This window comes from Camponotus floridanus, unplaced genomic scaffold (genome assembly GCF_003227725.1).
Source record: "Camponotus floridanus strain SB8 unplaced genomic scaffold, Cflo_v7.5 scaffold50, whole genome shotgun sequence".
Taxonomy (NCBI): Eukaryota; Metazoa; Arthropoda; class Insecta; order Hymenoptera; family Formicidae; genus Camponotus; species Camponotus floridanus.
Window position 1 is genome coordinate 1403796 of NW_020229659.1, and position 27973 is coordinate 1431768.

A 27973-nucleotide genomic window follows, 5' to 3' on the forward strand; every position below is an offset into this window, starting at 1 on the left:
ACATAAATTTAACAATATATATACGTGATTAGTAATACATATCAAAGGATGCGTGTATCGACAAAAAACATTGATAGTTTAAGAGCCATTTTAGATTCGGAGAAACGAATCGTGCGCCCGCAAAATTGACATATTACACAAATTATTGACTTAATGTAACTTTCTTTAAAAATATGCACGTCATCTCAAAATTCTGTTCTTGATTTTACTGTATGTTTTAATTGATATTATATACATGAAACGAGATACGTCTGTGATTTTTACGCAAATTGACCACTTTTGCCTATACGATCTTTTTTCCATTCCTCTTTTTAATTCCTTAATCTCGTAGAATGATATAGTAGCAACATGTTATACGTATCTTTTTAGTTATACAATTACGGAAAGAATTCGGACTACATCGACAGACTAAAAACTATGCTCACGCATTATTGTAACTTCACTAGCACTCGTGACAAATTTTTCTTCTTACAAACGCGTCTCGAGATCGCGGATGTAATCAACTTTCCTTTTTCGCAGATGAAGTAATCGTCGATCGATGTAATGCAAACGTAATTAGCGAATGTAATAAATATGATGGCTACAAATGTAACAACAGCAAGATATAATCATCGATAAAAATTCAGAAGCTACAAATTTTTTTAGGGCAAAGAAATTTTTGATTAACTAATACGAAAAATCCTCAAATTCAACAATTATTTTTGACATAAAAATTTTAAGCACCTCAAAGGGAGATATATTTAAACAGATGTATATGAAAGAAATCCGTGCAAACTTTATACTTTTTAAAAATTTTCAAATATGTTATCGAGACCATAATATAATAATAATTAAAATATCATTCGTAACATGTTTCTAATTTTAATTTCACATAGAAATATAATAGTAACACATGGAGAAATATATAAGATTATATTCTTAAATATATCTGTTCATTCGAACATAAAACTCGAACGAAAATGCTGCTTGATTGGCTAAATTTATTGAGATATTACAGATTAAAAAATAACCATGCATTTTCGAGAAATGCAACATGGAAAAATTGAGATCTAATCTTTATGAATCTTTACGAAAACGAATGTTTCACGATACCTACATGACGATTACTCGATCGAGGATGCAGAGAGGCACACATAACACACCAGAGAATTTACATTATAATTTATAAAAAAATGTGATTTGTATTTTTATACGAATTATATCTTTGCCATGGTATTTTTTTCATTCTGCCGGCTGACTCTTTTGTAAAGTCAGATATCGAGCAATGTAAACGAATGAGAGCGAGTTACTTAATTCCGTGCTCCTAATTTGTACAACTCGATGATCTCAAGATAAAATTATTAATTAGTTTTTTTGTTAAAAATATGTTCGATTTATATAAAACTTTATTTATATTTATTATATATATATATATTTATATATTTATACAAAATTTTTTTTATTTATATGTATATGAAAGTCGATTATTGAATTTCTAGAATTAGGAGCGAGATCTTTTTAAAGATGTCGTTCGAAAGAAGTCGCAACAGGTCGCCGACATGTTTCAGAACAAAATTATTGTCCGAGACGGATAACATCATTCACAAACGAATAATAGCTACTTCCGACTATTGTCTATCATTTTTTTTTTTTTCGTTCGCATTGCTCAATAACAAATATTTCATAATTTATTTAACACGATATATAGAGCGTTCGTAATTGTTTGCAACGCGCTGCCTGTTCCGATTTTTTCGTCCTGCTCGATTTCGCAATAAATACTCCTTGTTACAAAGTCTATCGATATTTTTTAACGTACGATGATAAACATGCATTGTGCAGGCGTGTGCTCGAAATTAATGAATCAAGGATACCGTGATCGTGTACGACATACATACACATTAGGCTATTAATTTCAAACTTATTCATTCGACACATTTATAAATATATAATATTTAACATATTTCACTTACATTATATTTATGTACGTATGTACGTGTGTATGTGTGAGTGTATATGTATGTATGTATATCTTACAGCTAGTATTTACTCATTTTGACCAGACGTGATTAAGACTCCAACAGATATAATTTAAGTTTATACTTTCAGCGCGCGGCCAAGTTGGACAATTCGCCGACATTCGCCGCATCCTCTCACTCCTTAACAAGTATCTATCCACTTAACTTATGATCCCTTAATCAATTAATTATTATCGACCGCGCTTTTTTTTTTTCAAAACTTATCTACAATCGCCGCGTTTTCTCTCTACTCAACAAGCTCTCGCACTCTAGTCCTTTCTTTTAGAATTTCGAAAGTCGTTACACGTTTAACTTTATTGTTTGCAAACCTCAAATACGCGCGGACGAAGCGCCAGGCACTTGTAGATACAGAAAGTTTATATAATAGGTTTTCTTTCGAACGGTGGGATCTTTTGAGGTTCCTCAATGTATCGATATTACGTGTTCGTGGAATTGCAAATCGTAGCTATAATCATTAGTAACAGTCATTTCTACTTTTCTTTAAGAATATAAAATCAATTGTACAACATATTAATCAATATAATTTTCTTTACAAAAAATCTTAAAATTGGAGAAATTATATTTTACATAATTTTTGTATATTTTTGAGATTTCTTTTTTTAGATAAAATTTTCCAAATTGTAAAATTAAATTTGGATTAATTTTTTCAAGTTTTTAAAAAAAATGCATCAAACTGCATTAAATTCTCCAAGAAATTTTCTTTTTTTAGTTTTGCAAGCTTTTTATCTCTGACTAATGTTTATAGAAACGATCCCATGAACAATAAATCACATTTGTCATGAATAAATATAATGGACATTTCTTGTTTCCTTTTGCTTTTGGCTCGTAAAAGAGAGAGCTATGAAATATTATTAGCGATTCAATTCGAATATCAGACTTAGAATAGGATGCTAATCCACGACACATCGCGTTTCAATTCTTCATGTATTTGCCAATTATTAATATTCAATTCTTTTCATCCCTCATTTTAAAATTCTCTCATATTATTTTCGTCAACATTATATTCATTCAAACTTGATATATATAATTGACAAAAATTCACTGCAACTTCTGACAAGAGCGATTATAAAAATTCAAATTCTTTCAGAAAAGAAGTATAATTTTCTCTAAAAATTTTTTTTAAATCTTGAAAAAATAGTTTACATAATTTTTTTACATTTTTAAGATATTTCTTAACAAAATTTTCTATATATTTTAAAAATTTGTAAATTAAGTAATATAAAAAACTTCAGTTATTTTGATTTTAATATTAATATAATATCAATATTAATATTAATATATACCAATGAAATGAATATAACTTAAATATTATATATAAAGAGTTATGTAGATAAATAATGCAATAATGTTTCAAAATTTACTATAGCATTTTAATATAAAAAATTGTCAAATCTTTAATGACAAGATATACATTCGGCAATTTCGACATAACTTCGTTATGTGTATTTTATTCGACTATAATTTCTATAATAAAAAGTCGCATCTCGATATAAATTCAACTTCCGTCATTGTTACATCATCTCAAGCAGAATTTCGAATCTACGGTAACAAGTCGTGGATTAACACATGATTGATATGATTATAATAGAAATGTCAAACATTTATCGAATGTAATTTTAACGTAAGGAATACCGTTAATGCCCCCATTGTTGTCTTCCTGACAGAGCAATGTGAGAGATCTATCATTTAGCTCTGTGTTTGTCTCTTAAAAATACAACACTATTAGCTATTTCATTACAGAAAATCGATCCACAGAATTAGATATAACTGTTGAATGGTTTTGCTTTTCTTTTTTTTTTCCTTAATACTAATTAAACATTGTAGTCGAGTACATGTAATAGGACAGAGACAGAAGAAAAATTGCGTAGCCGCCAGATTTAGACTCGAAGTTCGGCGTTAAAATCACCTTCCTTTCCCATCGTTAACAAAACGACCTAATCTACGTAAAGCGTTACTTTTACATTAAATTACTAATCCCAGTCGTTCCTGCCTCGCGTCATGTCTTTTTTTCCAGACTCGTGTTCACACTTCAGAGACAGGCTTTCTCTTCCGAGTAACTTTCATAACATACTCTTGTAGCATGCATACTCGTAATATAACAGCGCATACACTTAGAAATTAAAGACAAAACTGTACCTAACGCTAATATCGTCCCCTATCGTCACGTTAACGCTATTATTGATCGTTTCATCCATGACGCTGGCACTCTTAAAGCTGATACTTTGAAACTTATGCACTTCGCACACGCCTTAAGTAGCAAGTGAATTTACAGTATATAATAAAATCGCTAATGTGTTTTCGAAAAGTCAAAATTTAGCGAGAAAGATTTCAGTATTTCTACTTTTGATACGCATATATGTCTCCCATAAACAAAGACTTGAAAAACGAAAATATTCTTATATATTTAGTATCTCGTAAAATATATGTATATATGTGTGTGTATAGATGTGTATACATAGTTGCATATTAATGTGTGTGTGTATACTTGTTACATAAAAAATTTACATATTATATGCACACATGAGACGGAATAGTTTCGCAAAATATTACATCTTTTAGGGCAACAGAAGTCGTAGGATATAAAATTAATATTACACAGTTGTGATTTAACTATTACTTATCATTTATGCGCATATTCGTGCAATTTATGCTTTTTTATACCACAAGCTTAGGAGACTTTGTCGATGGCGAATCTTGGAAAGTAGATATACTCTTGACTTTTCATAAGATAAAACTTACTATTTTAATAAGAGAAGTAATAACATGTAGAGATACAATAATTTTACTATAACCTTGTGTGTGTATGTGTGCGCGCGTGTAATATATGTTTTTATATATATATGTATTTTTATATAGATATACAAATATAAATTATTTACCTTACATTAAATTTTACATCTCATAGTTGCATGCTATGAAATTATATCTAACTTTTTTCTAGCTTTTACTTATTTCAATTTCTCAGTTTTTCACTCCATTTTTTTATACATTCTAGTTTTATACACTTTAAGGAGAATTTGAATGTACATGTATTAATCATCAGTTGCAATTTTTCTAATAAATCTAGAGTTGATTTATCCCCGGCAAAGACTTTCACAAAGGCTTAATTACCATTATTTTTTTTTTAAATCGAAATTTTGAAGGCTTTTAGCAAATCAAGCTGCAAAAGAATATAAATAAAATTTTTAAAATGGACAAAGTTTCACGGTGATAAAAAACGTTAAGTTATAAAGCTGCAACAATTAATAGCTTCTAATCAAATATACTTGTTAAGAAATATCGATCTTTCAGCGTCGAACAAAATTTATGGCCAAGAGAAAATATGAAATACTTAAAAGATTTTGCATATAACGCAATACACATTCTTATTTCGAATCAGCAAAGTTTACAGAAATGTCATCTTCATTGCCGAAAAGAAAAGATCATTTGCGAATAAATTATTGAAATGTATATTTACAAATGAGGAGGACTAGTCTCGTCTTTCGTATTCTCACTTTTTCTAGTCCTGTTTTCGTTCAGGCGCAGGAAAATATCGAGCCAAATTTGTTGCTTTCGAAAAAACACGAGAAGATGAAAATACAGTGATATAGAATATCATGCAATCGGTTACATAATAGTATCTGACGTGCATTCATAAGGATATTTTATGATATGCGACTCACAGATTTTCTTTCATTTTCTCTGCGAACACGAAACTAAGTTGAATCATATCAATTAATTATTTAAACGAGAAGATATGCTTTTTAAATCTTACAGAGAAATTTAACAGCTGAATAATATACTATAATTGTATGTGAAAAAAAACTTATTGAATTAATTGATAAATTTTGCGGTTTACCAATATATCTGATCTCATTTTGGTATTCACTGGGACATTGATTATATCGTTATAGCAGCTCCTTACTTGCCTTAAAATCTAATTTGCATCGTCTACAATTTATTTTAAAGTTTAATAACATTCATCCCTTTGTACGTCACTTTATCAATCGTTATTCAATTGCGATTGATAAAATAACGACCGTTATATTTTGTTATCGCTCATTCAGATTTGGTACCTGTATGTATCTCTTCAACAACGCGAATAAATAATCTTTTCCTTTTTTTGTTTTATTTTTCTTATTTAATATTTCCCCCAATATTTTATCCACCTCATCAATTGTCCTGACTATATTATCCGAACTATGCCTACGCCTATGTCGTTTCGAAACAGGTCTTAGATAGATGATAATAAAAGCCGTTATATAGCTATCAGCGCAGATGTGCCCGAAAAGAAGTAACGTTTCACCTAAAAACCACGAATTCTAGATATTCGTTACAACTGTGGCTGCGTCTAGTACGGGCCGAGAATACAGGCTTTTAACTTTAAGTTTCACATGCTTTACTTTAACAACTAGAATAAATATTACTAATAGATCAAGGTCTTCTTTTCATACACACTTTCCGATATAATATTAACATTATATCCTTTATAAATCTAACATTAGAATCATTAATACAGTCAAAGATAGCATTTTCGCTCTTTTGTATACATTGTATATTAATTAAAAAAAAAAATCGGTGGTTCAACAAAATAATTTTCCAAGAATAGTCTCTCTTAATAAAAGCATTGTTATTATTAATACTGATTTACAAACTTTCAGAATCATAATTAATTGCAATGGCAATTGCAATTCCTTTTTTTATACGAACACTTATATAATTATACAAAAACAGAAAAAAAAATCTAGAGTTGTATATTAATGATTCTAATAGTAATACATAATTTAACGCGACAAATTATTGATACATAATTATACATCGCATATTACGACTTGTGTTCATATATTAATAAGATTTTTTGATCTATTAATATATGACTATCTCAAAAATTGGATTATACATGTTACTTCCAAGGCTTTGCTCTTATTTTAATTATTAATAATTATTGTTCCAAAAGATTATTGAAATAGATTTGCACGAATCGCGATCATTAGAGTAAAAATATGAAATCCCTAAAGTTTGGCATTATCAAGCAAACGGATAATTATTCTCTTAAAACTGATAAGAGGTCCTTACTCGTACATTACTCTTACTGCTAATCTTGGTTTTCACAATCCTCTCTTTTTAAAGCAATAGCTCTAATTCTATTAATTACTAACGCATCTTTACGTTTGCATAATTTTGCATTACATCAACGCAATATCGCGATATTATTTTTATCTCGAAGTTTCTTGCACGTTCTGTGAAAAGGCCTTGTTATCGGCCTACATTTAATGCCATATAAATTCGGCTTATTCATAGCCATTATTCTTTTATCTGAGTAGATAACATCCCGGCTTATCTCGGACACCAGACATGGATATCCGTTTACTTTCATTCCCGATACGCATTTAACACAGATAAAGTTGTATACATTCTTAGAATTATACCCTAACTGTATTTTCTAGTTCAGTAGTGTCATAGTTAATAGTTGTAAGCATAGATTATGAGCTGTGTGCAACGTGCAGACAATAACGCACCTTAATGAAAAATTAAATGAAACGAATAAAATATATATTCTAACAAATTAGTTAGCATTAAAATGATCATATTCGATTAAATTATGCTAAATTTGAATCCTAAAAAGCTTAAAGTGTCCATTTGAGAGAATAACTCTGGGTAAGAAATATAAAGAGAGTAAGAGAGAATAACTCTCTGTGTTACATTTCATAATCATATTGATAAATATATTGATAAATATATCGAGAGTAATTTTCGACAGTATTTTTTTTTTTCAAATAAACACTCAAAGCTATTAAAAATTATGACGGAAGTCATATAAATAGCGCGAGTTCTCTACATAACATTCCTCGGCTAGTTTCACTACATAATTGTCTTTATGTACGAAGATTATGTCCTTTCTTATCAACTAAGCTACTTAGACGAAGTATACACACAAATTGGTGTTGTTTTATCGGTTTTCTTGAGAATACTCCAGGATTATCTTTAAAATGGTTTTGTGATTTAAAAGTGCATCTCGTATAAAAGATAGCGGCATTGTGATTCTGCAGATATGATGTAATAATGTAACTCACAATCCTAAAGTTATTATCATCATTACCAACTGACTGTCTTTAGCTTTTATTATGCCAATCTCTGCAGCATGATTAGAGATCTAGAATTTACAGAATTTACAGAATGGAGTTGTACACTCCACGCGAAATAAAAACTATACATACATACAACAGGATAACAGTCTCGCAAATAGCGATTTATACAATCATGATTTTGGTTCTTTTGTTCTTTCCCCCTTCATTTTGCACACAAATGCTAGGGAAAACTCGTTCCCTGAAAAAATAAGCGTAATATGCCGCACTAATTTCATTGTGAAGTCATTTAAATCGAAAAGTGCTATTATTTATCTCGATAGCGTGTAACAGAAATCCACATTCAGCTTAAATCAATCTGTTATTAGCTTAAGATGTCACATTCAATTACCTCCTCAATCTAATCTAGCTTAATTTCCATAAAAAAAAAAAAAGAAAAAAAAATTGTTTAGCTTACTTTCAATCTACTTTTGCAAATGGCTGTTTACCTTTGCAAAATGGCTTAATCTGATTTAGAAACTGCGCGCGCATTAGTTAAAAGCACCCTCGTAAAAACTTAGTCTATACAAAGTTCATAAAATCAAATCGAGAACTCGCTCTTCCTCTGTACAGATGTGAATATAACATACAATATATATGTCACACATACAAAAAAAAACTATCGTATAAACTCGATAAGAAAATGACAGAAAAGAAAGAGAAACAGAAAAGAAAGTGTAGAAAATTGACCAATCACTCTAACTGTTAAATAGTCCAAGAGAGTTTGTAACGCAATGCGTTATACAGTTGCGCTTGGACTGTTCCCGGCTGTTCGCTGAAGCTTCCTCGTCGGTTGCACTCGTCACAGATTAATATTATATACAGTCATTTTCTCACAGAGATAAGCAAGACTGAATCCATATATATATTCGAGCCATATATATATTTCGGTCCAAAGAATGGAATTATGCGAAATACATAACTCGTTTTGTGTCTGCATGAACCGTGATTGCTCGTGCCATCGCACCCGGTGTCCTATCTTCGCTACAACCCGACTGATGAGAACCTTCCCCACTGTAAAATTTAAGAAAAAAAGGTATAATAAAGTATAAATAATAAAAAGTATAAGACTCGAAATATAAAATTAACAAATCAGTTTCAATAACAACAATACGAGTCGGGTGTCGATGTTATAACACATTTATTTATTTATTATACAAAAAAGGAAGAAACAAGACAAAGAAAAAGAAAGGATAGCGAACATTTCGATTCTATTTTTGGTCATTTTTTCTTCAGTGCAAATGTGATGGTGATATAAAATATGTTGTTGGTGATATTGTAAAATATATAACAATATCAACAATGTATTGTTGGTGATATTGTTATATATTTTTTTATATCACCATCACATTTGCGCTGAAGATGACCAAAAAATAGGGTCGAAATGTTCGCTATTCTTCCTTCGTCTTTGTATTTGTTTCATACTTTTTATTGTATAATAAATAAATAAATGTGTTATAACATCGACACTCGACTCGTTTTGCTATTGAAACTGATTTGTATAATAAAGTCTCACGAAGCATTTATAATGATATGATAAAAAAATTAAACACACCTATCATGTTCTTTCTCGACCAAGTGGTATCTGGCTCGGAATGCTACGAGATGAGCGTAATACGCCGGTGCTGGTATACTGACGGATCTCGTGCATCTGACATAAGTATGACACAGCTGGTATGTGAGACATTGTAATTCATCGCTTTCGAAGTGATTGTCGTCCCAAAGTACATGATAATGCGATGGTCTCGATGTGCCCTGAAACAATAGAAACGAGTGTTTATAGAAATGCACGGTGTGATAATGAAGCATGTTTTTTATGTAAAGACTAGTAAGTTTACCTGGATACCCTGGTGACTGCAGAGGTAAAAATCGAATTCCGTTGGATGAGTTATACACACATCGACAGTTGTGCCCGCTGGAATATTTCCACTTTTCCCGCTTTGTTCTTTCTTGTCTGCACAGAACAGACGCGTGTGATGTCTCTTCTGTACGACAATAAACGTTATGCCGGGTCTATAATCGATTTCGAGCTTGAGACACGCCTCACGAATGGCAGTTAATTCATGTTGCAAAACGGTGAGAAACTGTCCTTCGGAGACGCCATCGCGATACAGAATTATTCTATGAGGCTTGTATCCACCCGTACTCTTGTAAAACATTAGAAGCAATTCCCTTAAAGAAAAAAAAAGATATGACGATTAGAGATGTATTTAATAGCAAGAAAAAATAAGAAACAAATGCGAACCTGAGATAAATATGACAATACTTTCAATAATGACTGATAATTATCACTTTTTAATAATTTTGCAATGTCTATTAAATATGTAATTATGGTATTTCATAATAATTATTATAAATTAAAAGTTTTGACATAAAAAAAATCTTGATATCACATCTATTGAAATGTCACAATTAAATCATCTATTTAAAACTTATATTTACTAAATGTCTTGTAAAATTTCATAAATTAATTCGAATCACTCACCTAACCATCGAACTGAGTTCCTGGATAATCTCTTGTCTATGCTGTTGAACCCTAACTGTCGCTGCGTATCGAGATGGATGGGCATCCATGCTGCCCACTACAGCAGCTATGCTGGGTTTCTTGTTATCTCCCGCCGGCGGGTGAGTTACATCAGCTCCAAGAAATATAACTGGTTCGTTAAACACTTTCGGTCTTATGCTAGGTACTAAAATGCTATTGATGCCTCCTAATTTGACATTTATTTTAAGACAAAGATTGGATAATGTTTGCGGCGAAGTCTTATTGACATTTTTCGCTTGTACACATTGAGTCGCCATGCCTAATAATGTATCTCCTACTCTTTTCACTTCAGCTGAAAAAAAATGGAAAACAATTTATTTCGATTTACATTTATAAAAGAATTACATAAAAATGTTCTAGGATTATTTGTAAAATATATGTAATTTAATCCGAGACATTCTAATTTATATAGCATATATAATTACCATATACAGGAGTTTTGCCAGGTAGCACAACACAAACTAGCTGCAATTGCGAGAAAGTCGATTTCAAGTATCTAAACATAGGTTCGACTTGATCCGGTCCAGTAGCGTATTTACAAAAACATGGCTGCCCAATGATGGGCATGCCAGCATCATTACTAATTTTCTGGAGTTGTGTCGTGAATAAACGTAGCGCGTCTTCACGCACTGTTCTTTGTGGCGCAAAACAAGCAATTGCCCACACTCTAATCTCCACTCCAGTAAAGAACTGCTTGCCACGCATATCCCACACGCCTTGATTAGGCATTGCCTGCTGCTTCGTCTTTAGGGAAAGAGACATGTGTTATTGAGGGTCAACGAATTGTTTTAACAATATGTAATCATCCTACTAATAGATGCATCAGTGTTTCCATACATAAACATTTCTTTTTTCACACGCAATTTTACTTGCAATTTTAAAAGCAACATAAATGAAAACTTTTATGATTCTAAACCTAGTGGAAAAAAGATTATTTATGTATCAAGAAAAATATATCAAGAATATTGCTATAGCATGGAACAGATACTGATGGCATCAGACTTTCGAGTGATATCGGACTGCAAATGTAACATTAGTTACATTTGTAAACCGTAAGTTATGATTCTCTACCACTATAGCAAAAAGTATATCTTTGTCATATCTATTATTTATAATTGACAGCAGTGAATACTCGTTACACTAACAGCCCAGATATCAAATCAATCAGGTCTAGAACCCATGCATTCATTTGACAACTTTTGGCCACGTGTATAGAGATATATGTCAAAGATAATCTTGTTATTAAATATTAAAAATGTATATTATTATTACAAGTTTACAAAATTAAATTGAGAAATATATAAATGTAAGTGCTACTGTGTCATACAAGATGTAAAATAAATATCAGATGTAAAATAAATATTACACGCTAAAATCAGCAATAACAATATGAAAATGTCTCTTATATTCATTATAGCTTTTTAACACAGCTTTGTTTTTGCAAAATATGTATATATATATATATATATATATATATATATATATATATTTATTTATTATATAAAATGTATAATAACTGTTCATCGAACACACACATATCCAATGCTACATAAAAAAAAAAAAAAAAAAAATTAATATGCTTGCTAAAAATAATGAAATTTATTAGCCCTTGCAAATGTGTGATTCGACTAGACCTGACTGATTCAGTTGGAAGTTTCTCACCTGTCCACTGAGGGAACTTACGCGCCCTCCGTACTGCAGTTTGGGCGGAGGTAATACACGACCCCTGACTTCCATCATACTATTCGATATAGTCAATCCAAATTCTTGCACGTAAGAATCATTGTTAAAGTCAGCCCTTCTAACTAGATTGTTAATCTCCCGTTCGCGATCTGGTGCGGAACGCGCTGTAGCTTTGATCATGGTCGAGGTCTGCATATCAGTTAACTTCTTAATGCAGCGTTGTCCAGCAACAATATTGCAAACCTATCATGTAACAAATAATTGCATATCATTTTATATTCTCTATAAAATATTAACGCTTACAAGTTAAGATTTTGTGCACAAACCTCAAGAGGCAAATATGTATGTTTGTGTTCTTGACCAACTTGCAAACAAGGAAGATGTGGGTGGCGCAATTTCATTTTGTACTTATCTAAGAAATATTTGGCAACTGTACATTCGACTGTTTGTCCATTTTCCAGTTGCAATGGAAATCTACAAATTAACAACAATTACAATGTTGTAAATTTCTATTGTTTTGACGACGACATTATCATTTCAATGTATACTTACGATTGCATTTGAGCTGGTTTACGTGTAACATTGCACACTCTATATTTTCGCTTCATAGCTCCGCAGTGAGTTATTTCAATCTTGAGACCCTTGATTTCTTTGGTAAATTTCACTCTTTGAGAATCTGTCAGTGGTTTTCTTTGTTCGTTGATATCTCGGATATCCAATACTTCACACATAAATTCTATAACCGGCTGTGCCTTGTAGAAGGCAGTGGCAGAGACTAGAAATATAAACGGATGAGTAATAAAGTCATATCGGTATAATACAAATCAAAAATTGTTTTCCGCGCGTTTACCATCAATATTCAACATCATTTTCCATTGCGATGGTCTCACTGATTGATGGAATCCAAACCATACTTCTCTGCCTCCGCCCAATGGGTGATAGTATCCTTCTGGCGTACTAAAGAACGATCTACCTACTGGAGTGTATGTCATAGATGGTAAATGCCTCATTACGACGTCTAAAGCGAGAACAGCATCATATGGAATTTGTCTAGTTCGTCCCTCTAGAGCCTCTTCTAAAGCAAATAGCGATACCTGCGCCAACCATTTTATAACAACACGGAAAACTCTATCTTTACCCTCACCAGGCAGTGTGACCTGTAAAGACAGTTAAATAATAATTATAAATGTCGTGCAATATAATTGGAATTTTCCAATAATAATAACTCACCTCTAATTCTACTTTATCATGCCCAATAGGCAAGGGGTCCCTTGTGTACAAGTTATTTCTGCCATCAAACACAGGCTTACGAGATTGAAATATTTTAGTATATGCATGAACCATAGTTTCTACAATTTCCCTATTAACTTTCCGAGGACATTTATCCGGCTGTATGCTAATGTCATAATGATGAACATAGCCACGTGGCATACTAATTTGGAAGTGGTTAGCTCGCAAACCAATCGGTCTGCCTTCTCGTCCTATGTTTGGTCTTCGAGGGCATGTAAACACTGGGCAAAAAGTAATATTAATTACAATCAAATAAAATTAGCTTTACAACATTTTTCACTTAGCAGAGAACAGTTTTATTTAACAGAGTTATAAATGTATACGCACTTGGCAGTTCCGTAGGTTGAGGAGGAGTGTGTGCCTGTTGTGCGGGAACAAGCCCCATATTGCTGGGAGCTGCGACACTACTTGCCGCTACTCCCGCTGCTGTCCCAACAGAGCCACCACTTGTTGAAGGTCCAGGTGGAGGGGCTGCAAAAATATGTGTAAAATAATATAAAATATTTCTCAAAAAATCAGTGTGTCAGTTATGTATACTTTGTCTGTATTTGTGGAATAATATTACATACTTGAACTTTGCATCTTTTATTTCTCTTTGTGTGCTCTGGGATGCTCAGTTTATTATAATCAGATCGTACAGCAACGAATATCTATGCGCAATAATAATAGTCCAAGGTATTGCAAGGTATTGCACACATCAAGTAATTATTATTATATGTATAATAACGAATTTAATGTTAAATGCTCAATAAGAATTTTTTTTAAGTCAAAGTTAACAGATTACGATATCTCAGTTCTTTTTTTATATGCAACGTCAGTGATTGTAACAAACTGTAAAAAAATAACTCTAGATACATTTAAGATAATTAACACAAAATATTTTTTCTCAACAACATTTTTGTATCTTAAACAAATGATATGCTCAACTCAACATTCAGATAAAATGTCAAGTACATAAACATTATTTGCATCATGTTTAAAAATAGAAGATAAAGAAACAACAAATATTAAACAATATAAAATAAAAAGGATTGTATTAGCATTGCTAAGTTATATTACTCTAAACACTAAATGTGCATTAAATCAATAATTACTACATTGTATCTATTTTGTTTGCACACTTTTTATTCTGCTACAATATATTTATGCTTGACAGTTTATTCAAATATTGGAATCATTGTTAATTATCTTGTCTATAATTTAGAAAAAAAATTGACTATTGTATTCACAATTGTAAGCTCACTTAATGCCTATGTCAAAAATATTCCTATTACAAAACTAAAAAAAAACAAAAAAATAAAAATATTATTAATCAATTTTATTTTTAAAAGTGTGTGTCAACAAAATGTTTATAAAAAAATATTCCACTATCATCGATACAAAATCTTTTTCTTTACAATTTTTTGAAACTGCATAAATTGCATAAATTCTAAGTAAATGAAGTATGTTAAAAATATTTTGCGATTTTAAGTAAATCTTATAGAAGAAATTTATAACAAAGTAAAGACAGCTTTTCAAAATAAATCGCAATAGTGCTTCGTATATTTATTTCCTAATTGAAATATTTTAATCCACCAAAACTAAACTCGTTATAACAGATTACGCATTGCTAATAAAATTTAAGAAATGATACCAAAGTATCTCATGATGAATTAATTTCATGATACTTAAATATACTATTTTTCAAATAATTCAACACATAAAAGCTTAAAAAAAAAATGCTTCCGATAAGCATGCTTTTTAAGGCAATCTTCTAATACGTGACTCCAAAATGTATGACACACACATTCATATAGTTAATATACAGAATTAATTTTCTCCATCTATGCCATAAATTTGGATATACATCCCGAGAGAAATATCGCGGAAAATCATTAATCTCCCAACAGACCGAGCCTATCCTACTCGGGATTCACTTATGCCCAAAGGCTAAGATTCTTTGTCCGTATAACAGATAAGATAGAAAGATCATAATTCAGAAAGAGAGAGACACAGCGAGCTGTAGCGGACTAGGTTTAGGCAACGCGTAAAGTATCCATGAATCGAGTCGCGAGTGAATGACGACAGCACGCGTGCCTGTTGAACGAGGTTCATCCGAGGTCATTGAGCGAATCATCCGCGGAGGATCACGCACGGGGCGTCGCGAGAGTCCCTCCCCTCCCGCGCAACGTGCTTTTTTTCCAACGACACGGCACGGACGGCCACTCGAGACGGGGAAACGAGGCGGAGGAGGCGTCCGAGGGACACCGCCGTGCGAGAGTCAACGATATCCGCGAGCTCGCGAGCTCGCGAGCACGCTAGCTCGCGGATGTCAAGAGAGGGGACGTCGGGAGCGTGTTTACGGGGGTTTCCGCGGCCACCCCGGACGGGGACGATGACGCAGAGACACTCACGTTGTCCTGCGGGGTACATATTCGCTGCCGTCGAGCGTAAAAGACCGGATAACCACTAATAAATAAGTAAAAAATTCAACACAAGACCCCGCTGGCCACACCACACACGCTTCCCCACAACACACACTGCGAACGACACCACCGAACGAGGCTGTCCATCTGCAATGGCGTCCGCTAGCGCGGCGCCCATTGGCCGCGCAACCTGGACTAACCGACTCTCACCGAGAAGTGCCGCGGTCGACAATTTTTCGCGCCGCCAGACGCCGCCGGAGGGCGCCCCGCTCGCTCCTTCGTGCGCGAGGATTTCAAAATCGTCTTCCAATTATTTCACTCGAATTCAATCGTCTGGAATAGTGTCATTCGATGAGATGATTTTTCATTTGTTAGATTTTAAAATACTCGGACTTTTCTGTAATAATGTTCCTCGATTCACTCGGAGAACAGTGGATAAAAATAGCGATGAATATGTATATCGATAGTGTGTTAATTGCACGTCATTATTCTCCTTCTTCCTCCTCTCTATCTCTTTTTCTTTTCCTTCTTTTCCTATAAAAACTACTCATTTTATTTTTAAAACATTATCACGTAATCTAATACATGCATCACTAAGAAAAATGTTCGAGGAATATCATTCAATGATTATTATCCACTTTTATAGAAGATTAAAAATATTATTAAAATATAAAAATTATTTTAAAAAATTGTGCTAATAATAGAATATATAATTAATATATAACAATAATTAAATATCAATTATATAATAATTATATAATATTTAATATATTAATAAAATATTTATATTAAGAAAAATGTTCGAGGAATATCATTCAATGATTATTATCCATTTTTATAGAAAATAAAAAATATTATTAAAATAATATAAAAATTATTTTCAAAAATTGTATTAATAATAGAATATATAATTAATATATAACAATAATTAAATATCAATTGTATAATATTTATATAATAATTATATATTTATATAATATTTATATAAAAATTATATAATATTTATATTGATATATACAATTAATATATAAATTATATATTCCATAATATATATAGAAAAGTATGTGTCATTGTCGATCAAGCTATTGCGCAAGTTGACGCGCACACTGTGGAGCCTATTGCCAACCTGCGGTCAAATCTGTCGGATGGCAACACTGACACGACAAGTTCGGACAGTGCGACATCGCGACGAGTTCGTCGCGCACGATTGTGTTTGCACATAATTATTGAAAATGTCGATCCCTTACAGCGGGACCAAAAGGCGATCCATCGGTGTGATGGCCGCGATCATAAAGCATCTAAAAATCATTAATTTAACGCCGGTTAAAAGGATCGACTTCCGTTTCGACCCGTTCCACGAGCGAGTCAAGCCGATAAGGTTAGTCTCCTTCCTAAGGTTGCTTGCGCATCCGCGGAAATTATGAAAGGGCGTCGCAAATTTGTATCTTTTTTTTCATAAAGTTTTTTTTATAATATGCATATGTTTTTTATATTCGTGATGTTGTGAAAAAAATCGTATAATTGCTATCTTCAGATTCTTGAAAGGTTAAAAAATCCTAAGAATAAAATCATTTATACAAAATTGTCAAAATTATAATCATTCTTCTTCTCACGCAATATGTCAAAATTTGATTAAGTAAAATATCAAGTAATATAATATTTAAAAAAAAAATAGTAATAAAACAATTTATTGAGACAAAGACGGCCAGAATCTGAATTAAAATTCCTCGAAATATTAATACTTTAATCATCTGAATCGTATATATATTATTATGAGAAAAATAAATATATCGAATGTACACGATTTTGAACAGAATCATATTTCGCGAGAGAGTAAAAACGGAGTAAACGCGGGGCAGCGCGGCTGTCAAGTCGGGTCAGGTTAGGTCGGCGGCCGATGACGTCGATAACGCACGCACGCGCAACTCGCACCCTTCGCGCTAAGCTAGCAGACGATCCGCACAGCCCCGCTGTTATTTATAGAAGTGTCTCGATCGTGCGCGCGTTATTAATCGGGAAAGCCACGGAAAATTCTTCGAGCTGCTCCGTCGTGTCCTGTGTACATGTCTCCAGGATATAATCCACGTTCGAGGTGCAAACCGCAGGATGCGCGAGGTAAACGAGACAGCTTTTCCCAAACCGCCCCTCGCGATTTCCAATATCCCGTAATCGTGCTCATTTTGACGTTTGTACACAATCGTGGCTGCGCTCGATACCGTTCGACGTGAATCGTCCATTTCCCTCGTTTTAATATTGAATCAGATAACAACTTCGACTGTCAATCGAGAAAAGTTATCTTGCGCGAGCTTCATTTCAGAAAGCTTGTATTCGTTATTTTCCTGCCTTTTTTCATTTTTAGAATCCTCCCTTATCTGATCCCATCGTTCGTTTCGGTTTTCAGTCGATAATCGACTATGTCGATGATAAGAGAAGTTAATATAGCGATTAAGATTTTTTTAAGATAACTAATTAATTGGATTTTTATGTATTTTTAAATTTTGATACTTTTAATTTTTTTACGTATTTTTAATTTAGTTTAATTTAATTTAATAATTTGATTTAATTTAATTTAATTTAATAATTTGAATATTTTCACGGATATAAAAATGTTTCAAGTTGAAGAGAATAATTATCTTATGCTTTTAAATTTAAGCTAATAAAAAATATCAAAGAGAAGTGCGCACAGATAAACGTTCCTTGTGTTATGAAGTTTCTTACATTCATTATGTTTTTCATCTTTGCTTCAATTCGAATGAAACTTACCATTACACTGGCCACATCCATATGCTTTGCCAAGCATGGAGACGGCTGTAGTTATGCGAAGGGTGCTTAAATCTGGCATTGGAAGCGGTAATTGCTGCTCCATTTGTGCCATTCTGCCTGCCAAAGGAAACAACAAATATTGAAAAATATAATGAAAATTGATAATTCGCATATCCTAGTATCAGCGCCAAGCCAAGTGCCAAAGCTAAGGATAGAGAGAGAAAAGAAAAAAAAGAAAGAAACATAGGTTTAAGCAGTACAAAATTTAATTTCTACTTTAGAGAAACTGTACAGACAAGCGCGTAAATCAATACCTTCGTTGCAGATAACGCAAAAGAATAACGTGCATAACGCTTTTTGCTTGCAGAGATTTTCAATTTTTCATTAGCGCGCCGAGAATTTGTGCGACAAACCCGTATTGTTTGATGAAAACAGAAGTCGTATGCGATCGTTCTGAACCAACCGTTACATTCAGTCTTCGTGAGTATAACAAAAGTATTATGTGTTCAAACTCATCATTCATTCACTTTAGAATATAGCAACATTACAAACAAGATTCTGTTCATATTAACGTAAACAAGATATTTTAAGATATATGAAGGATATTTTAAATATAATTCTAGTTTTCATCTAACAAATCTTCTGAATAAATTGTGTACATTAATAAGAAATTTATTTACTGAGTGAACAAGAATATAATTAAAACTGCAGTTATTTATTTATTCGCCTAAAATAAACTTTTTTTATACTTTTTCTCTTATAATCGCAATCACGCGCAGATAGATCATTCGATTCTTTACTTTTCAGAATCAGGTGATAAGGTGATATTAAAAACAGGTCTTTTAACGTGCTTGAACATTTTGGAGCTTTACAACAAGCATATTGCCAGCTTAATTCCGCCTGACCCAGCTGTGCTTGAAGCTCAAAAAGAGCTCCAAGAAAAGAAGAAAAAGAAAAAGAAATCGCATCATAAACACAAAGAAGGAAAAAAGAAGAGACCAGTAAAATTACTGGGTTAATTTAATTGGCGACTTATTAGATTACTTACGATTACTCGACTGGTAATAAATTAAATATCACTGATTTTTTTTTGTGGCCAAGTTTTCATTAAAGTTTATTTAAATATACGAATATTTAAATTATAGTTCTTCGACAAATATCATCGAAATCGCTTTATACTATTTTCTGACGTTTTATAAATAATTTAAGTGAAAGATTATTAACTGGAAAAAGTTAATCATCTACTGCGTAATATTTGATTTAAATTAATCTTCAAATCTGCTTAAAATTTTGTAAAGTAATGTCCAAATAAACATTACAACAATTATTTATATTCTTGCAGGGTTTTTCATTTTCTAGAAATCGAAAAACGTTCAATCTACATTAACTTTATAGTTTTGATACTCATTTTATTACGATAAAGCCAATCGTACAAAAAAAGAAAAATACCCGTGCAACATTGATTTAACGGAAATTTACAGAAAGGAAGATAATAAAAATGGCGAGCGAGACAGGAAATAATAAAGATTACAATTTAAGACTTATCGATATGCTCTACAGTCAAGTTCCAGCTTTCACTGATGTATTTGACGAAGAAACTTGGTATATTTTTGTCATTTGTTTTGTAGCAGGTACTTTTCTAGTCGCATTTATTCTTTCGAGATTTATAACTATAAAACCCGTCGAATAACATCATGCATTCAGCGAATTCAATTTACAAGATGTCTTGTATATTTTGTTTTGTTAAACTCTAGATTTTTTATAAAATTAGTATCATAACATTAATTATTTAACACACGTTATAACCAATAAATTAAACTTTTAAGTCTCATTCTTTAATAATTAAATAAAATCCTACGCTAGCAAGCACAGAAAAAGAGATGTACTTTATAAATGTGTATCGTAAATCATTTATATATATGCTCTGATAATAAAATAAGCATTAAAAAGACGTACAATTTTGTATGAAACATTTAACTTCCTTTAGTATGTAAACGATAAAAAAATTTAAGATTTTCGTCATTAACATTTTCGTAATTAACATTTTCAAAAGAATATATAAAAATTAAAAAATTGCAATAGAATAATTACAATATTAAAATAAGAGCTGAAAAGGGGATATGTAAATATATAAAATAGTCTAACAGTTGATAAAGTGTTTCTGTGAATAAGTCCAAATATAAATTAAAGAATTTGAAAGTTTAGCAATTATTATATTTAATATAATTACATTCAGAAACCATATTTCTCACCGCACTACAATTTTCATTAACTGCATTGCTGTACAATTATCTTTCATTTATTTTGTCAAAATAATGTAAAAGCAAAGTTGTGAATAAAAAAAAGAAGTTTATAATGACTTCTGCAATACACATGAGACATTCAAAATTCCGCGATAATTATTAATTACACAATCATTTATAGTTTTCTTTTATTATATAATGAATAGTTATATAATTCAGAGAAATAAAATTATATCATTTACCAGCTGCAATGAAATTTTTATAACAATTTTATACACGTGTTTCTGATTTATTAGCATAATATTTAAAGAGAGAGAAAAATTTTAATCTCCTTTAAGTTACTTCCGCGCGATTAATAATGAAATGCTTAAAAAAACAACGCAAAATATCGTCCAGAAAAGTTCGACAGACCGGTGCGACGATTCTCGTTTCTCAAGTTCGCCGAGTTCTCCATCTCCTTTCTTCTGCCCACTTCTTTCCTCTTTTTTTTTCTTCCTCTCACTCGTTTCCTTTCATTTTATTCGTTTGCGTGCGCGTTTCGCTCCTTTCATTCTTTGTCCGTGCATTGCTATCGTCCTTGCTACATCTCTTTAAACTTACAACATTTTTTTCTCTCTCGCTCTCTCGTACGCTCGTCTTAAATCGGATTGCTAAGAACTAAGTATCTCCATCGTATGACAGATAATTATTCGACAAAAAAATTCGCGGTCTTGCTTGAATAAATTAACTTTGTTGATTAACATTCCGAGATTAGCAAGATGGACGTGACGTTCTACATTCGCGATAATAAAATTGTAATATATGAGAACAACCAACTGAAACAAACAACCAACCATTTTGCTAACATTATAATACATATATACACACATACACATTAAAATTTATATTTTATTAAAGTTCTGCATTTTTTTAGATTCTCTTTAAATGTAATTTAATCGATGTTTGGCAATTTTTGTACATTTTTATATTTATTTAGTATAATAAACGACTGATTTAACTGTAAATGTACGGTGAGAATATAGTCAATTATGTTTAATAGCAAATTTGTGAGAGATATTAGATAATTTAAAGAATAGAGAACAGTTCCAAGTAATTGTTTTAAACTATCCATTTTTATTCATAATTCTTAACCATAATTATTTTAAAGTAATTTATAACAATGATAGAAGCAGATATAAAGCAGATTAATATATAAAGAATAAATAAGAAGGAAGAAAAAGAACAAATAAAAGTTGTGAAGCTAATATTACTAAAGCTACAAAGCAATCTATATTGAAAATAAAATGGATTTAACTCTTTCAATGCGATCTTTCAGTTGTTGTAAAAGGAGAAACAAAATGTAAAAATATTTTATTTTATATCATATAAAATTTTCTCTTCCAAAATACAGTAAATCTAAGATTTAGGCAAAACGAATGTACAGATCTTTTATATAGGATTTCCTCTTTGTATTTCCACAACGAAAAGTCTTTTGAAAAGAAAAATCGCTAGAATCTTGAAACAGTTAACGACCAATGGAAAATCAGGAATTGAAATCGTGATAATTTCGACAAATATGATTTTGCACGCCTAAGAACCTCATATCAATCGTCGTTGAATGAGCGTCATTCTTGCGTGTCGGCAGTCACGACAAACCAATTCGGCGAAATTCTATCAATTTTCAATCACGCGATAGCTTCTCACCTAGCATGCTCGACTTACCTCGTTCTGCGTGTTTCCTCGGGATGAAAGATAAATTACAAGACGCGAAGATCACGTCAATCGTTTCCACAGCGTAGCTGTATATTCCGTTTCTTCACTTTACACCGGCATTCCCAGCGGTTCGCGCGTTCTGTACGCACTGCGTTGCGCGTATTGTCCACGTGCGTACACGCGAGGGGCTACGTCGCGCTGCCGCGGCTGTCACTCGCGAACTCGGGGAATCGCATCCCTCGCGGCCTCCGACGTCACAAAGTCTCTACACGACGCACACACGTGACTCCGCGTCGACGATTCTCTGCACAGAAAAAAAAAATAAGTGTCAAATCAAAATTTATATACTTAAACTAACGCGTTCATTGTTTCGTATATACGCAACAATTTATAATCTTCTTAGAAGAATTTAATAATTTTAAACCTGAACAATAATATAGAAAAATCTTATTTTAATATTGTAATTGTCACCTCAAGAATATATAATTATTTAATTCTATTTAATTCTTTAAGAAAATTATAATCTTTGATTTAAAAATGTTATTTTCTATCTAACATTGTTTCTTTTCCATTCAAGAAAATTAAATCTTAAATCAGAAGAATATATTTTTCTTGATTGAACTATATAAAATGGCTTCAAATAAGCAATTATTCAAGCAGTTATATTTTTCCTTAATTAACGCAATATAATCTCATTTCAAGATTTCCATGTTAAAGTAAATATATTTTCAAAACAAGAATGTGTGCAACACAACATCCATGCGTGAATGTCAAAATTTATCTGTCTTTGCTCTTTTTCAAATTCCACGCACTCGTGGAACTGATTGCGAGGCCCGAAAAGGGAGAACAGGCAGATAATAATGATAAATTTTACACTCAATTCCGAGAAAACTTCTCTGCTTATAATACGTTAAATAAAAATAATCTCCTGACTGAAAATTAATTATTCATTACATATACATATCTTTCGAGATAACGTTAACTTACATATTTCCATTTTTATGAAGAACTATTATTTATATTTTAACGAAAGAAGGATGTATAAATCAGTTTGAAGTGTACTAAGTAAGTCTTTAAAAATAATAAAAGTGTTTTTTGAATTATTTGTTCGCGATCTCGTGATTCTTGTAACATCTGTCGTAACATTAATTATAATATAATGATAATTTTTTTATATAAAATATAATTCTACTTTGCAAAAGTAGTGACTTTTACTTAAATACAATACATGAGAGATGAAACACAAAATAAAAAATACACTATGTGCGAGGCAGTTGTCAATTGTCAACGAACATAATAAATTGTCAGATGGCATAATATTTCTCAGTTCTCTATTTCAACTTTGCCGTCATCTGTTTACATACGTTTGTGCGCGCGCGCAAGTGATATCGTTGTGAATGAAGACAAAAGCGGAGAAACCGAGTTCATCAATAATCGACAGAATCAAATAAATCGAGCAGTCTATTTCCTTAGCGAATCGTTCAATATAATACTTTTAATCTTTCTTTCATTCAGAGAATTTATTATAAATTTTATTTAAATCTTAATAAATTTACTATATAAATTTATTATAAACTTCGTTTAAATATATTCTGAAATATTTATTTTAAAATATTTTACGTAAAATAAATTTTGTTTAGAATTAAAAACGAATCTAAAGTCGCAGATATCAAAGTTTTAGGGAAAAGAAAAATTGGCAATACATATATGAATTACATAAAACTGTTTCTCGAACAGATCTACTTGGAGCATAACAATCGATATACAATGCACACTTTGCCTACTTATAATGCTAACTAAAGCAACGCGATACAGTACAACATTTAAAAGTAAAAGATACGTCCAATCATTATGGTCATCTATAACTTTGAAATATTTTGCATCGTGAAACATTTAGCTACCTGAATTATCTTAATGCAACTAAGTTATTTGAAGACTCGACGAGTTATCGGAATAGATAAAATTCTTGGTTTGCTCAGTTGCTCTCTCTTTCTCTTCGAATATCTCCCATGAAATAGAAATGGAGGCTTAACGAGATGTTTTTACGATCGTTGTTCGTATCGTCGGCTTTTTATTCGCGCGAACGAGGCCGTCATCATCGTCACCATGTCCTCATCAATCGCAATTTGACACAGTATGACAAATCAATGATCCGAGGAAAAATAATACTCTCATTTTGCACAAGAAATCCTTATTTAGTCTCGACTTTTGAGTAAACAACCATCTAAAATTAAAAAAACAACCATTAAAATTAAAGTTTTTTTAAGTTAGATCAATGTGCAATTTAATTATTTAGCAAGAAAAACTATAAAGATATTTATTTACTATTCAGACTTCAAAATAATGATGTATTCTCTTTAAAAAAATTCAACTCGATTAATTTAATTAATTAAAAATCGAAGAAAATACGATACGAGTGCAGCGATCAACGCGTATCCCGAGAACATCGCGATGAGCACTTGCCCTTATTGTTGGATCAATTCTCGCTCGCGCGGTGCGTGAGCCGAACGCGGAAAGAGAAACGCACTTCCGCGTGCGACGCGTACGACGCGTCGTGCACGCACAAAGAACGCGTAGCAAGAAACGCTGCATCCTCCGTGCATCATCTCCGTATATGTGTGTGTTGTCTGAACGTACCGCAAGCAATGGGAAAAGAAATTGGGTCGTCCGACCGGTCTTTCGCGCGAGTGATGACGTTTCACCGAGCACGTTTTGCTGGCCGCGAAAAAAATTTTTTTTTGCGCGCTTCCTTAAAATTGTCTAAAATAATCTATGCAAATCTCGACTATTTTTTTTTTTCAATTCGGCCAAGTAACACTTGAAACAGGTTTCATCATCCAAAATTATATTTAAAATTTATATAATAAATAAAATTATATTTCACAAAATTTATATAAAATTATTTATATAAATTTATATATAATTTATAATTAATCTATATAATTAATATAATTTATAATTAATTTATATAAATTATTTAAAATGTATATAATAAATAAAATTATATTTAAAATTACATTTCACAAAAATTGCCTCCTATTAATCCCTTAATGATATTATGATATTATGTAAAAATATTCCGGCAAGGATGTTAATTAATTAATAAATTAATATTCTTGGATAAAAATATAGAATTCGAGGGAAATGAAAATTCTCGTCAAATGACACTTGCAGATTCGTTCGATGACGTTTGAAATTTGTTTAACAAACGAGATCCCCCTCGGGGAGACTCCTCGCGGATTATCGTTATTTATCGCTTCTCACGGCTCGCACGCGGCAAACATACGCGCGTCGCCACGACGACAACAAAGCCGACGACGACGACGAGGACGAGGACCAAAGATGATTCATACCGTCCGCTCGACCAATGACACTTGTCTAACCTTTAATTCGGCTGCCTCTGGCGATCGGCGTGTCAAAATGCCGAGATGCTGCGCGGCTGACGCGACGCAAAACGACGCGACACGACGACCTCGCGGCCACCTCGCTCGCGAGGCGGATCTGCCCGAATCAAAACAAAGGGGAGAGAGAGAGAGAGAGAAAGAGAAGCGCGCCTCGCGAGGACGAAGACAGACTTACTCTATGTATGCGCGACGATTCTCGGAGTCCCGATGTCGACGTCTTCCACGTACGCGACGCTCCCGCGTCTTTCGCCACCGTTTACCATCCACCACCTCCTCCTCCTCCTCCTCCTCCTCCACCTCCTCCCCCTTCCTCTTCTCGCGCTCGCCGCTGCTGCTGCTCGAGGCGTGCCCGCCGCTTTCACTTGCGACGCGATGCCGCCGGACGCGCGATCTCCGCGGCGCGGAGCCGCCAAAAACGATCACCAAGTGTCAAGGTTGCCATTGTACCACACGTACGGGTTGCGCGCGCGCGCGCGCGCGCACACAGTCTCGCTGCCCGCGTCACCTCCTCACTTCCCTCCCCCACTCTTCCGCTCTCCCCGGCCTATGCCCGCCCGCTCGTTCCCCCCGCCGCGTCCTCCCCTCCCCCCCACCACGTCCCTCTTCCGGTTAACACCGCCGCCGCGGTACCGCTATCACAACAATGGCATTATCGCGATACCCGCAGCTTGTTACACGATGACACTTGGCCGCGATGGAGTCGATCGGATACACTCGCAAACGAGAGAAACGGGCCTCGACGTCCGGCCCGACGCACCGTCGTACAGCCGCGGCTTTTTCAGCTCTGAATTTCGCCGAGGCGCATTCGGCGTTTCGACGAGCGTTTTCGCGAGGGAGTCCCCTACTACTTGTTCGATTCGCGCAGCCGCGCGCGCGCGCGCTCCCGTCAGGGCCGAAACAAGCGGGCGCCGAGGGAGTCTTGTTTACAAACAAAACGCCCGGCCGCTTCGATCGGAAACGCGGCGGACGGAAGCCCGGCGAAGCCCGCGCGTTTCGCCAACTGGTGTCCTTGTCAGATCGCACATCCCGGGAGAGATCGACGAGGTTCTTCGCCGATCGTCTTTTTTTCGTCGTTAAATTTAAAGGGAAATATACGCGAGACGCTAACTTCCGATTAATATATTTTTCTCACCCGTATTTTATGCTAATGGATCTTGTAATTTACTGTCAGATTTCAAACACTGCTTTTTTGTAAAATAAAGAGGTATATATTTTTACTTGATAGCATTCTTTGCTAGGTTATGCTTCATTTTGAAAATTTCTGATTATCTTATTTAATTCGTAAATATTTTATTAATATTATACTGACCGCGTCTGATTTACACTTTTACATATCACTTTATTTATGACGGAAAAATTTACGTAAAATCAACTCGAGCAATTTTCTTATTAGCTTGCATACATAAATTAAATTGATATTTATAACCATAAAGCGAGAAAAAAATGTTTTGCCTTAAAATTTACACTATTACTCACATGCTAATTTATTAATAATAATAAATACCTGTAATAATAAATACCTGTTGTTTTTTTTTTCATTTTCAATTCAAGAGGGATCTTATATTCAAAGTACCCAAAACCTGAGCTTCTTCAACTTACAACTATGCCTGAATGATGTCATAATCAAACAACCAATAGGATTCTGCGATGAATCAACCATGCAAACACCTGACAACACATTTCACGGCGTCCCCCCAACCTACCTTTCCTTTCTTGACCTAACCTCTTTTCTTTCTATAAAAAAAGAAAATTAATTAAAATTATACTATAAATATTCATTACGATTATTCATAATAATTCGAACATTAAACATTACGACAACAAAATAC

The 27973-nt window shown here is 33.0% G+C and overlaps 3 protein-coding genes across 5 annotated transcripts; 2 read left to right on the plus strand and 1 right to left on the minus strand.

Annotated features, from left to right (window-relative positions):
- Positions 1-6787: 6787 nt before the first annotated feature.
- Positions 6788-26980, minus strand: LOC105256774 (protein argonaute-2). Of its 2 annotated transcripts, XM_011266990.3 has the most exons (14): positions 26320-26980; positions 22750-23044; positions 18806-18922; positions 13965-14108; positions 13578-13858; positions 13198-13504; positions 12900-13122; positions 12674-12821; positions 12327-12590; positions 11090-11408; positions 10605-10956; positions 9958-10291; positions 9675-9874; positions 6788-9133 (listed from the first exon to the last, which is right to left on the minus strand). In XM_011266990.3, exons 3-14 carry the CDS (start codon positions 18915-18917, stop codon positions 9025-9027), a joined length of 2793 nt encoding a protein of 930 aa, XP_011265292.1. In that variant the 5' UTR covers positions 18918-18922; positions 22750-23044; positions 26320-26980; the 3' UTR covers positions 6788-9024. The 2 variants fall into 2 exon arrangements, with proteins under 2 accessions (XP_011265292.1, XP_025268225.1); XM_025412440.1 differs by lacking the exons at positions 18806-18922; positions 22750-23044; positions 26320-26980 and adding an exon at positions 16031-16254.
- On the plus strand, positions 17189-20245 carry LOC105256775. 2 transcript variants are annotated; one of them, XM_011266994.3, is made up of 4 exons: positions 17189-17420; positions 19173-19285; positions 19613-19866; positions 20148-20245. In XM_011266994.3, the coding sequence occupies exons 1-3, from the start codon at positions 17275-17277 to the stop codon at positions 19822-19824; spliced, it is 471 nt and encodes a 156-aa protein (XP_011265296.1). In that variant the 5' UTR covers positions 17189-17274; the 3' UTR covers positions 19825-19866; positions 20148-20245. The 2 variants fall into 2 exon arrangements, with proteins under 2 accessions (XP_011265296.1, XP_011265295.1); XM_011266993.3 differs by having other exon boundaries at positions 19613-20245.
- LOC109610388 lies at positions 20258-20750 on the plus strand. The gene has a single exon (XM_020029256.2). It carries the CDS (start codon positions 20304-20306, stop codon positions 20493-20495), a length of 192 nt encoding a protein of 63 aa, XP_019884815.1. The 5' UTR covers positions 20258-20303; the 3' UTR covers positions 20496-20750.
- Positions 26981-27973: the final 993 nt, after the last annotated feature.

Excerpts from the sequence above, each read along its gene's own strand:
- LOC105256775 (XM_011266993.3), top strand. The coding sequence starts at position 17,275 with ATGTCGATCCCTTACAGCGGGACCAAAAGGCGATCCATCGGTGTGATG. Across the intron at positions 17,421-19,172 it reads GAGCGAGTCAAGCCGATAAG|AGATTTTCAATTTTTCATTA; the intron begins GTTAGTCTCCTT and ends TTTTGCTTGCAG. Across the intron at positions 19,286-19,612 it reads AACCGTTACATTCAGTCTTC|AATCAGGTGATAAGGTGATA; the intron begins GTGAGTATAACA and ends TTTACTTTTCAG.
- LOC105256774 (XM_011266990.3), bottom strand. The coding sequence starts at position 18,917 with ATGGCACAAATGGAGCAGCAATTACCGCTTCCAATGCCAGATTTAAGC. Across the intron at positions 12,822-12,899 it reads AAACCAGCTCAAATGCAATC|ATTTCCATTGCAACTGGAAA; the intron begins GTAAGTATACAT and ends GTTAATTTGTAG. Across the intron at positions 11,409-12,326 it reads TAAGTTCCCTCAGTGGACAG|ACGAAGCAGCAGGCAATGCC; the intron begins GTGAGAAACTTC and ends CTTTCCCTAAAG.
- LOC109610388 (XM_020029256.2), top strand. The coding sequence starts at position 20,304 with ATGGCGAGCGAGACAGGAAATAATAAAGATTACAATTTAAGACTTATC.